The 13,517-nt window shown below is 41.3% G+C and overlaps 1 protein-coding gene across 4 annotated transcripts in view; it reads right to left on the bottom strand.

Moving 5' to 3' along the window:
* The window catches only part of upf1 (UPF1 RNA helicase and ATPase), a 68,290-nt gene that overhangs the window by 39,022 nt on the left and 15,751 nt on the right, over positions 1-13,517 (bottom strand). For all 4 annotated transcript variants that reach the window (XM_087975867.1, XM_087975868.1, XM_043721560.2 and 1 more), the window contains exons 2-3: positions 2,928-3,070; positions 1,445-1,534 (exon numbers count right to left, since the gene is read on the bottom strand). In XM_087975867.1, the coding sequence (XP_087831993.1) occupies positions 1,445-1,534; positions 2,928-3,070 (233 nt within the window). The remainder of the gene's footprint in view (positions 1-1,444; positions 1,535-2,927; positions 3,071-13,517) is intronic.

Raw genomic sequence — 13,517 nt, 5'->3', positions numbered from 1 at the left:
TTAGCGAATTACTCTGTGCTTAGCAGCATTGCATGCCAGTAACACCACAGCTGTAGGATATACAGAATAAAACTGAGTTCCTCACTTCATTATTTCACTAGCATTAAGAGGAAATTTTCACTGTAATGAAAAAAAATGAATCCTTAATATTTATCTCTGCTATGCCTACTTTTGCAACTGCAATCTATAGCTTACTGACTATCCACATCTGTCAATAAAAACTTCCAGCATTTTTAATAACACTGCACATAAGAACAGATGAATTAGCAGCTCAAACTTATCCAAGTGTTTGCAATAGCTCAGTTAGCACTGCTCTTGTCTCAGAGTCACAAAGTTGTGGGTTCAAGTCCCATTCCAGAACACACAAATCAAGGCCGACATTTCAATGCATAACCAACAAAATGCCATTTTTTGGACAAGAATTTAAACTGAAGCAGTTTGATCTTTCAGTTAAGCGCAAAAGAGTCTATGGCACTTATTCAAAGAGGACCAGGTTAGTTAGGCCCAACTTCCTGGTCAATATTTATCCTTGATACAAAATCACAAAAACAGACTGATTGTTATCACTGTTGTTTATGGGAGCATGTAGTACATAAATTGGCAGCCTTCACTTCTTGCAGTAAAATAGTAACTACACTACAAAATGGACTAAATTGGTGTAAAGCACTACAAGTTTGTTGTGAGGCACAATATAAATGCAAGGACTTTTATCCTGAAATGAAAATTTAACTGAAGTTGAATTGTTTCATTTGTTAGAAATAATTAAATTAAATCTGTTGTAAGTTTATTCTTTACACAATGCAATGCAATATTAGAGGCAGGACCACTGAAATAAATAGGATCTTTAAATGTAAAATTCAACAGACAAAGACAGTGTTCACAGAATCTAGCTTTGACAGTGTGGCTACAATGCAGTGAGAAAACTCACTTCCAAAACCCCATACCGCTGAATAAAAATTAACAATAGTGTGGCGAGGTTAACAAGTCTACGAGAGAACCGGATTTAAGTTGAAGTATTTAAATAGTTCATCAAGATTCTTATGAAAATAAATCAAAACTATTTCTATCAATTCTACTTCAGTCAATGCTGTATTGGCAATTACCACCGTCAATCTGCACACAACAGGCAGTGAATGGACTGGCCAACATAATCTGCTTTTGCTTTAGAGAACAGTGTTGCCAAACACACCCAGGAATTCAGCGCTCCTTTACAAACAATGACATGGGATCTTTTATATAATTCCGAGTAGGCAGGTAGAGTTTCAGTTTGAAGTTTCACATCCAATATAGAGAAATCCCCTAAAATCCCCTAAATCAAAAGGTACAATCTAATATCAAAGCAGGGCCTGATTCCACATATTTCAAACTCTGAGTTAAGACTGCAGTCAACTGAACTATTGTCACCCTGAAGAATTTGTTCAATATCACAACACTCCTCATTTACCTGCCAGAGGTGTTTCCACGGCCATTACAGAACCACTTCTTGCTGGTGTTGCAGTAAACAACACAGGCTGGATCATGAATTCCGCAATAACTGTGAAGAGAACAGAATGAGTGGAGAAAACAGCTTTCACCGTCTTGTATTCTGATGGGAAACCAGGTTTCAGGAGAATCTAGTCATGTAGTATCCTCATTGTCTGATGGTTGCTAATCACAGCTCTCCACATATTCTGACACCATCAGATCACAATAGGCAAAAGGAGATACTAGGTCCCTATGCCCACCCCAACTTATGAGGATTGAGCTTGAACCATGAGACATTAAGTACCATGTTCTAGCCAACTAACTTATTTTGGAATATTACCTTTTACAAAAAGGAGATGGAGGAAAGGACCAAGAACATAATTTCAGCAGCAGGCAGAAAACATTCATTAGACATGTTGCTCAAGCAGCTTTTCCCAACCAGGAGATGGAATGCAACAGGATTAATTTCAGACAGTGCGCATGCGAGGGCGAGAGTGCCCGTGAAAGAGAGAGGACATGCTTATTTACACCATGTATATTAATCATAGTTAAGTTTCCCATTGGGTAGCAAAATTAGAAATGGAAGTGGTTTGGAGTGCAATTACTAGCTATTCATCAAATTTTGCCACTGAATACAAGCCTGTTAACAAGACTTTCATGCATCAAGTGATAGCCCCATGTATCTGTTCCCCATGTCCCCCTAGGTTGTGAACCTAGAGAAGATTAGAGAGATTGGTAGGGGTGAAACCATGGAGTCTTCTGACAAGGATAATTTTAGAATCAAGACATTGCTCAACTCTGAGCCAATGTAGATTTGTGAGCCGACGTGAGCAGGGGAATGGGATTTGCAGCCAGTGAAGACACAGGCAGTGGTTTGGATGACCTCATGCTTATGGATAATAGAATATGGGAGACCAGAAAGAAGTGTATTGGAATTGTCAAGTCTAGAGGTCAAGACTAAGCAGGAGACAAAGGCAACTGTTTCATATACTGCAAGTCAAGTAGATCACTGCAATGGATTGGAATCTGACTGACCATTTCTGCAACTGTACAGAGTTAAATGACAGAGGAAAGGTCAATAAGCAGATAAAATTGACAACTATAAAAAAGGCACAGCATGCAAAAAGGCAAATGTAACCTATCACCTCTGCATCAACTAAATAAATGAGCAATCCAATAGATTAAAATTTTCAGTATCTGGACTGCAGCCTTGCAGGCTACCGAACTTCAGGTGTGAAGCCAGGTTCCTTTTAAATGAGTTGAGAATTCTTGGCTCAAACACCAAGCTGTGCAATGAATTCCAAATACCCACCCAGTTTTTCTTGTCCTGCCTCCTTCAGGGACCTGTGGACATGCAGTCTATGGTCTCACTTTTTCTACACTTCCTCTCCAAGAGGCTTAGCTGCCCTGCTTCTTCCAACTTCACTTCCTTCAAGATTAAATAAGTAATCAGACCATGGTACCTGCAGGCATGCAAAGGAAGATCCTTTGTGTAGTACGTATCTTCTTCATCCTCTTCAAAGTTCAGTTCTGGTAATAACTGACTTGCTTTGGCAACAGCATCATCAATTGCTCCATTCTGGAGAACCCCATCTGGTCCATTCACCTGTTAAAATATTGACAATTACTGTCAGCACACAGAAAAGGGCGAATAAAGTATCTATCTTCTCATCATATAGAGCTTCTTTCACAATGTATTGAATTTAGGTGATCTGTGGATCAAAAAAGGGATTGATGGCCTTTTTCTGTATGGTTACAGAGTCTCGTTTTGTAGTCCCTGATGAAGGGCTTTTGCTCGAAACATCGATTTCGAAGCTCCTTGGATGCTGCCTGAACTGCTGTGCTCTTCCAGCACCACTAATCCAGAATCCACAGATGTAAAATACTTGTTTAGTATTTCTGCCATCTCCTGCAGCTCCACACATAAGCCTTGCTGATCTTTGAGGGGCCCTATTTTCTCCCGAGTTAGCCTTTTGTCCTTAATGTATTTGTAAAAATCCTTTGGATTCTCCTTAACCCTAATTTACCAAACCTATCTCACATTCCCTTTTTGCCCTCCAGAGTTCCCTCTTAAGTATAGTCCTACTGCCTTTATACTTGGGATTCACTCAATATCTCATCTGTACCTGTCATATTCTTCCTTTTTCTTAATCAAAACCTCCATTGCTCTAGTCATCCAGCATTCCCTGCACCTACCAGCCCTTTCTTTCACTCTCTCACAGGAATATACTGTCTCTGGACTCGTTACCTCATTTTTGAAGGCTTCCATTTTCTAGCTGCCCCATTACCTGCAAACATCTGTCCCCAATCAGCTTTTGAAAGTTCTTGCCTAATACTGTCAAAATTAGATTAAAGTTTCAATTGGCGAGCATTTTTGGGGAAGTGGCCATAACACTTAGTTTAAAAGTAATTATGGAAAGTGATAAGCAGAGTGCAGAGATAAGTGTCTAAAGTGGGGGTGGGAAGGACAATTTCAATATCATTAGGATACGGCAATCAGACTGAGAGCAGCTACTTGCAGGTAAGCATACATTTGGAAATGAGTTAAAAATCACAATACCAAGTTATAGCTCAACAGGTTTATTTGGAAGCACTAGCTTTCGGAGCACTCCTCCATCAGGTGGTTATGGAATGTAAGAGCCCAAGACATAGAATTTATAGGAAAAGTTTACAGTGTGATGTAACTGAAATTATATATTAAAAAAACTTGGATTTTTTTGTAAAGTCTCTCATCTTTTGCAGTGAACATGCTGGTATCAGTTCTTTCATATGTTAAATCGCAGAACTTTTTAAAAGTTACATTCTCAAGTGCATTGAAGGTGCGAGGTGTCCTGTACTGAGACTGCCTGTGCCACAATGTTCAGACGGATTCTAATCTAAAATATGGATTTACGGAATCTTACATGGATTCAAGCAGTTACTGAGCAAAATAAAATGTAATACTGCAAGTATGAATTTACCCCAAAAAACGTGTGCGCACGTGTTTGGGGGAGGGGGGGCGTTTATGAGTGAGAGAGACTGTATGTTTGTGAGTGAGTGCCCAAAGGGCTATAAGTCTGTGAGAGGGTGCATGTGACTGTGGGAGTGTATGAGAGGGTCTGTGCGTGTGCGCGCGCCCATCAGTCTGCCAGAGTGTCTGTGGCTGCGCCTGTCAATCTGCCGGAGTGTCTGTGTGTGCGTCTGTCTGTGATACAAATGTCTTTTAAGAGTATATACTTGAGAATTCAAGTCCAGTGTGAAGGACAAAGGCAGTAGTTCAGGGAACTCTGGGCATCAAGGGATATAAAGAGTTTTGTGAAGAAAAAGGCAACAGCACACGTCAGGAGAGTGCATTAAAAAATAAGGGAGGTGCTTCAAAAGTATAGACAGTGCAGGAAATTGCTTTAAAAGGTAAATTAGGAGAACAAGGAGGTCCACAAAATATCTTTGATCGATAGAATCAAGAAAGCCCAAGATTTTTAAAAGAAAGAAAATTACAAGAGAAAAGTGGGACCCATTAGAATCCACGGGCCAACTTGTGCATGCGGCGAGTGGATTTGGATGGGGTCATAGATGAATTCACAGAAGTAGTAGTCATTATTGGGGGGGGGGGGGGGGGGATTTCATCTGGGACGGTGGGGTTCTTGAAAAATCTTGAAATTTGTAAGGAGGAACCATTAAATATATTAATGGGTGTACAGGTGCACGAATCCCCAGGACATGAGATGTATTCCAGGTTGCAATGAGAGGCAGGGAGATTGCTGGGGCGCTGGTGGAGATATTTAATAATTTGCTGGCCACAGGTGAAGTGCCAGATGATTAAAGGATAGCTCATGTAGTTTATTTGCTCACGGAGGGTAGCAGATTTGGCCTGGTAATTACAGACCAGTTTGATACCAGTGGTAGGGAAATTATTCAAATACGTTCTGAAGGACAGGACTAATCCATACTTGGAAAGGCAAGGGTTAATCAGGGAACGTCACCAAAGATTTGTTTGCAGGCAATCCTATCTGACCAATTTAATTGATTACTTTAAAAAGTGATTAAATATACTCTTGAAGGTAGTACAGTTGATTTGATTTACTTTCTGAGCCTGTCAAGTCCTTCTGCAGTCTGGCCACTTCCTCAACACTTCCTGTCCCACCACATTTGTGTCATCTGCAAACTTAGCAATGATATCTTTCGCTCCTTTATCTAGATCATCAAAACATATTGTGAATAGTTGTGGTTCCAACTGACACCCGTGCAACTCCACTAGTCATTGGCTGCCATCCTAAAAAAAAGACACTTTTGTCCACAGACCTGGACTTGTGCTAGTCAGACAATCCACTGTCCTTATCAGTACCATGCCCTATCGCCATGGGTGCATTCTATTTAGCAACACCCTGTGGGGTACCTTGTCAAATACCTTCTGGAAATCTAACAGATAAGGCATGAACTCCTCTTGAGAGAGCTGTGCTGACTCAGCCCTATTTACCATGCACTTCAAGTATTCTACAATCTCAGCCTGAATAATGGACTCTAAAATCTGAACAACAGAGATCAGGTTAACCAGCCTATAGTTTGTCTTCTGCCTCTCTTCCTTCTTAAAGAGGAGCGTTACATTATCCATTTTCCTGTGACCGTCCCTGACTCCAATGATTCTTGAAAGACCAGCAATGCTCCAACTCTACGCTGTAGCCCATATGCTCTGGGTGATGTATCCATCTTCAGATCTTTCAGATTCCCAAGCACATCCTCCTTAGTGATAGCCACTGCCCACCAAATCTCTTGAAGTTCTTGTATGGGACTGATGCAAAGGACCTATTCAGTTCCTCCACCATTTCTTTGCTTCCTCATTACTACTTTGCCAGCCTCATTGGTGGTGATCTTTCATGATTTTATAAACCTCTATAAGGTTAGCCCTCAGCCTCCAACCCTCCAGGGAAAAACATCAGGGAGACAAACCAGTTGTGAGCATATAAAAGCTCAGGTGATAATCCCAATAGTGTAGTTCACTCAAGTTAAAGATTACAGATCCAGATTGAGAACAGGAAAATACACTGTCACATCAACAACTACTTAAAAGATAACACCAGTGGATTCATTCAGACCATTCTGAACAAAACTGGGGAATTTCTGCAGATGTTTACCATTTTTGGTAAACACCATAGCTACACCACTCAGGTTGGGTGCTACTCTCAACATGGCACCGAAGTATATCTTGGAAGAGGAGTTGAAATTCATAGTGAGGAAAACAAGAATTCTGAAGGACTTTGTGGTTGAGACTGATGACATATGCCAGGACCTTAGAGGCAATGTGCAAGATTTGTCTTAGTGACATTTAATGTTTATAGTTTACTATAATAAACTATTTTCTCATCAATTTATGTTGAATTTATACTGACTTTAGATTTCAGAGTATTGGCACCTATTCAAAATAGCATTTAATATTTGTTTTGACTACTAAATACTACAAGATTTAAACCTTGGAATGTAGCTTTATTCTTTCAGTAACTAACTGGGACTTCAGATTTTTTTCTTTAAAAAAAACAAAAAAATGTGGTCTCAACTAAGATCATATCAACACTTGAAATAAAACGGAAGGTTTTAGGACATAGTAATTAGGACATAGGAACTTTAGTTTTTTTTTATTAGATTCCCTACAGTGTGGAAACAGGCCCTTCGGCCCAACAAGTCCACACCGATATCCTCCAAAGAGCAACCCACCCAGACCCATTCCCCTACATTTACCCCTGCACCTAACACTACGGGCAATTTAGCATGGCCAATTCACTTAACCTGCACATTTTTGGACTGTGGGAGGAAACCGGAGCACCCGGAGGAAACCCACGCAGACACGGGGAGAATGTGCAAACTCCACACAGACAGTTGCCCGAGGTGGGAATTGAACCCATGTCCCTGGCGCTGTGAGGCAGCAGTGCTAACCACTGAGCAACCATGCCGCCCACTCTGGGTGAATGAGTTAATATGCAGAAAACAACCTTTCCCACTATTCTATGGTTTTGTTTCAAAACTGCAATTTTTCCAGCAGTCTTGGAAGACAAAAAAAAATTACTGCTCAAAATTCACAAGTACAAATATACATTATGCAGTCTTGAGTCGAGACTGAGGAAACCCATGGTGCACTGTGCATACGAGAAGCAACATGTCACGTGCCACTCTACTACATTACATGAAATGTAGAATTTCAACTAGCTTTTTACCAACAATGAAGGCTTACCTGAAAATGTAAACTAATTGTATCTTTCAATCGGACAAATTCTGTATACTTCCACCATCTTCCTCTAATCTTAATTACATTAATCTTGGTGAGCTGTTTCTGATGGACACAATGTGATGTGACTGAATGATAAAAATATTAAAACTGCAGAGGGAGGAGAAGAATGGGCCCAAACTACAGATCCTGATTGAAACATTATAGAGCAGATGTCGCTGAATTCCCCAAAGTTCATAAATTGATGTTTGCCTCTGGAATTCCCTCCCAGCAGCACACTTGTAATACCAGATGGGACAAAAAGAAATGGTAAGAACATTGTTAGAAAAATGTACTTTGGGCAAGTACAAGGCTACAATAATTCCTTGAGTCATTGTTCTCGGAAGTGAACACAATAGCCCAGCTAATATTCAAACAAACTAGAACACTCAAACTTCTGTTCCATCCTTTAGCTCTATATCCTAAGATCCCATTTGCCTTTTTCAACATTACAATACTATGGCCTCAATTTACAGTGCTTCCCAGTAAAAAAGCCCAATATTGCCCTATTTCCTGTGCATTTTAAATACACTCACTTCCAGCTTTGTGATTTTATAAATCTATGCATTAAGCACCTGTTTGTCCTAAATTATGAATGATTAATCCCTGCTGGGATTTGTCTTAGCCACTAGACAGGAAGGAGTTACATGCTCTACTTTAGTGCATTTAACAGAAATCACAGAAGTGGATAACCATAAGAAAAAGGTATAAGAATAGGCCATTTGGCTCTTTGAGGCTGCTCTGACATTCAATAGGATCTTGGCTGGATGACATTGCTCACATCCACTTTCCTGCCCTTTCTCAACTCCACTATCAATAATATACTTTGTCTTAAAATATATAGATATCTCTGGAAAAGAGTCCCAAAGACACTCAACCATCGGAGGAAATTCCTCATCTGTCTCAGAATAAAGGGGTGTCAATTTTAGACCAAGTCCTCTGGTCCTAGACTCTCCCATGAGAGGACACATTCGCTCAACATTTACCCTGTCACACCCCGAAATATCCTATGTTTGAATGAGATCACTGCTCGTTCTTTTAAATTCCAGTGAGTGGAACCCAATTTGTTCAACATTTGCTCATTGAGACAATCCATATTCTGGATCATCCTAACGAACATTCTCTGAACTCTCTCTAATGAAATAACTTGCCTTAAAATAAGGGCACCAAAACTGCTCCCAGTACTCCATGTATGCTGTCATCAGTGTCTTGTACAGTTTCAGTAAGACTTCTACTTTACTCTGATACTTCAACCCCCTCTCAAAATAAAGGCCAACATTCCATTCGTCTCCCCAATTACCTGCTGCCAATGTGCTAACTTTGTGTGTCATGCACAAGCACCCTCAAAGTCCCTTTGTGGTGCAGCTTTTCTCCATTTAATAGTATTCTTTTGTTCTACATTCCAAAATGAACAACAAACTCCACATTTTCTCATTATTTTCCATTTGCCAACTTTTCCCCCACTTCCTTAACTTATCAGTATCTCTTTGCAAATTGTTTGTATCCCTCTCCTGACTTGCCTTTCCACCTATTTTTGTGTCATCTGCAAAGTCTGGCTACACAATATTTGTTTCCTTCCTCCAAGACATTTAGTCAGAACTGATCCCTGTGGAATTTCACTGGTTACAGGCAACCAACCTGAAAAAGAAACCCCTTATCCCCATTCTCGGTTGTCTGCCCATTCACCAATTCTCTACCTCCTACACCATAGACTATCTTATTACTTAAACCTCTGTGAGGTACTTTGTTCAATGCCTCCTGGAAGTCCAAATGCAACATACAAACAATACAACATATTACTGGTATCCCCCTTATCCATTCTGGCCGAGATTTCCTCAAAATACTCCAATAAACTGGTCAGACATGATTTCCCGTTCACAAAGCAGTGATGACTCTGCTCAATTAGTTTAATTAGTACCTTGGCTGCATACCAATTAAGAATAGCACTAACCATGGAGGGACTTCAATATGCAAGTGGACTACGAAACTCAAGTTTCCGTCAGATCCCAGAAAAGGAACCCAATGAGATGGTTCACAGAGCAACTTGAGGTGAAGCCCACCAAGGAACAGGCAATTCTAGACGTGGCATGTTGTAACAAACAAACTTGATTAGGGAACTGGAGGTGAAGGACCCCCTAGGAGGCAATGACCATAACATGATAGAATTCATCCTGTAGTTTTAGGAGGAGAAGTAGTTTAAATCCGACGGAACTGTTCTGGAAAGCAGGAAACATCAGCAGCGCTTCGTTCAGAGGCTCACTAAAGAGGTTACCTAGTAAGGTGATGAAACACCCGAAAATGAACCTTCCAGCTCAGCGAGCAAACCTACACCCAGAACCTCAACCTGAGCTACAAATCTTCTCAAAAACTCACTAGATGGAGCTGTATTACAATTGATTAGGGGTAACTACGAAGACATGAATCAAGAGCTCACAGAGTTGATTGGAAGGGGGCCTAGCAAGAAAGATAATGGAGTGGCAATGGCAGGCATTTTTGGAGTAATCCCAGCAGGCATATCAGAAATTCACCTCAAAGGAAGAAGAAACATTGTTACTTCATCCTCCCCCTTACTACGGTTCATAACAGAAATCAGGGACAGCATTAAAGCAAAGGAAAAAGCATACAATGTGGTGAAGATCAGTGGGAAGCCGGAGGATTAGGAAGTCTTTAAAAGTCAACAAAGAACAACTAAAAAATAAAGATCAAAGTGACAGAGGTGAGTGTGCAGTGGCCACCACGAAGGAGAAGGTGCAGGGGGAGCTAAAAGGTCTGAAGGTGGATAAATCACCTGCACCTCACAGAACATCCAAGTGTTCTGAAGGAGATAGCTGAGGATATTGTACAGGCATACGTTGTGATCTTTCAGGAAACACTGCAGTCAGTGAGCATCTCAGTGAAACAGAAAACGGCTCATGTATCACTGCTGCTTAATAAGGGAAGGAGGCAGAAGGCAGGAAATTATAGGCAGGTTAGCCCAATCTCAATTGCTGATAAGATTTTAAGAGGCTATTGTTAAGGTTGAGGATTGCGAGTATTTGGAAGTTCATATTAAAATAGCACTGAGTCAGCACAGCTTAACCTTGACCAACAGAGGTCACCAAAACAATGTCAACCAAGATCTACCACTGTATTGGAAAGGTATACAAACAAGCAAACTGTGCTTGGGCGGCACGGTAGCACAGCACTGCTGCCTCACAGCGCCAGAGACCCGGAGTCAATTCCCGCCTCAGGCGACTGACTGTGTGGAGTTTGCACGTTCTCCCCGTGTCTGTGTGGGTTTCCTCCGGGTGCTCCGGTTTCCTCCCACAGTCCAAAGATGTGCAAGTCAGGTGAATTGGCTATGCTAAATTGCCTGTAGTGTTAGGTAAGGGGTAGATGTAGGGGTATGGGTGGGTTGCGCTTCGGCGGGGCGGTGTGGACTTGTTGGGCCGAAGGGCCTGTTTCCACACTAAGTAATCTAATCATCAAAAGGAGGTCAATTGCGTGACAATCCTTTTAGGAGGTAATGAGCAATTTAGACATAGGAGAGCCAATGGGCATGATTTATTTGCAATTCCAGAAGGCAAGGTGCCACACAGGAAGCTACTTAACAAGACAAGAGCCCATAGTTTTCTGGACAAGGTACTGAAATGGATAGAGGATTGGCGGAAGGTAGGTCATGGGAATAAAGATGACTTTTTTAGGATGGCACCCGGTGACTCTAATTCTGCCGGGATAATGTTGGGACAACAATTCACATTATGGAAACATTCTGGACGAAGGCACTGAGAGCATTGTTACACAATCTGCAGATGTCAGGAGGATTGGTGGACAGGAAGAATGCATTGATGAAGCGGGGAGGCTGCAGAAGGAATTGGACAGGCTAGGAGAGTGGGCAAATCAGTGGCAGATGGAATACAATGTGGGAAAGTGAGATGTTTTGTACTTTGGGTAGGAAGAGGAGGTGTAGACTCTTTCCAAAATGGGGAAAGGCTTCGGAAATCTGAAGCAGAGAGATTTGGGAGCCTAGTTCAGAATTGTCTTAAGGTTAATACAGAGGTATAGCTGGCAGTTAGGAAATTACAATTAGTATTCATTTCAAGACAGCTAGAATACAAGATCAGAGATCTACATCCTAGGTTATATGACACTGGTCAGACCATATTTGCAATACGGAGAGCAGTTTTGGACCCTGTATCTAAGGAAGGATGTACTGATGTTGGAGGGGGTCCAGAGGAGGCTTACAAGAATGATCCCAGGGATGAAGGGCTTGTTATAAGAGCAGCAGTTGAGCAATCAGGATCTGTACTTGATAGAGTTTAGAAGGATGAGAGAGGATTTAATTAAAACTTACAGAATACTGAATGGCCTGGATAGAGTGGACATGGAAAGATGTTTCCACTAGTAGGAGAGACTAGCACTGGAAGGCACAACCTGAGGGAAGGAACTACCCATTAGAAATGAGAAGAGGAATTTCTTCAGCCAGAGGGTGATGAATCTGTGGATTTCATTGCTGCAGAAGGCTGTGGACGCCATGTCATTGCGTATACTCAAGACAAAAACAGAAGTTTGTGATTAGTAAAGGGATCATAGGTTAAGGGAGAAGGCAGGACAGTGGGGTTGAGATCAAACAGCATAGTAGATTCAATGGCCTGAATGACCTAATTCTGCTCCCATCTTTTATGGGCTGGACAGTAGACAGGAAGACCTGTTCCCACAACAGGACACAGATTTAACACATTCAGCAAATGGAGGAATGATTATTTTAGGAAATTACACTTTTACAGTGTGAGCAGTGAGTGGTTAAGGCCCAAATGCACTACGTGAGTGAGTGGTAGATGCAGGTTCATTGAAGTATTCAAGCAGGAATTAGATTACATGAAAGGGAAGAATGTATGTGCGACAGGGAGAAGTTACTGGAATTATACTTCAGAAAGCCAGCACAGAATAACAGGTTGAATGATTTCCTTCTACATGGAGGAATCCAGTGGCCTTCAGGATCTTTTAGCCGGACTGCAATTTTACCTAGATAGTGTAGAATATGAATCACTTCTGTGCAGAGTTTTGGGTCCTCCTTTAAAAAGGAAATAATTGCATTAGAAACACTTTTGATAAGGTTCACTTGATTCGTGGGGTAACGTTGCTGCTTTTTTGAATTTTATCATTTAAAATTTAGAACAAGGAGTAGCAATCTGATTAAAACATGAACTGGGAACAGATTTGACAGTGTGGATGTTGAAAAGATGGTTCGCGTCAATGGAGAGAGAACTAGTGGAGGCACATTTAAGCCAAAAATGAAAAGAAGGTTTTTCTCCAAGTTGAGAGTCTTAGTGGAGGAAAGGGGATTGTATGCTTCTAAATTCTGAATTAGATAGATTCCCGATAAGGGAATCAAAGGGTGTAAAGCAGACAGAAAGAGTTGAGGTGGAAATGTGTTACTGGAAAAGCGCAGCAGGTCAGGCAGCATCTAGGGAACAGGAGAATCGACGTTTCGGGCATTAGCCCTTCTTCAGGAATTATACTTCAGAAAGCCAGCACAGAATAACAGGTTGAATGATTTCCTTCTACATGGAGGAATCCAGTGGCCTTCAGGATCTTTTAGCTGGACTGCAATTTTACCTAGATAGTGTAGAATATGAATCACTTCTGTGCAGAGTTACTGTGCACTTCTGTGCTAATGCCCGAAACGTCGATTCTCCTGTTCCCTAGATGCTGCCTGACCTGCTGCGCTTTTCCAGCAACACATTTCCATCTCTGATCTCCAGCATCTGCAGACCTCACTTTCTCCAGAAAGAGTTGAGGGCACAGTCATGATCTTGTCAAATGGTGGAACAGGCTT

The sequence above is a fragment of the Chiloscyllium plagiosum genome, unplaced genomic scaffold, assembly GCF_037043375.1.
Source record: "Chiloscyllium plagiosum isolate Xiang-an unplaced genomic scaffold, Cpla_swu_hap1 HiC_scaffold_28, whole genome shotgun sequence".
NCBI classification, from domain to species: domain Eukaryota; kingdom Metazoa; phylum Chordata; class Chondrichthyes; order Orectolobiformes; family Hemiscylliidae; genus Chiloscyllium; species Chiloscyllium plagiosum.
This window is presented reverse-complemented; position numbering and strand designations above follow the sequence as displayed.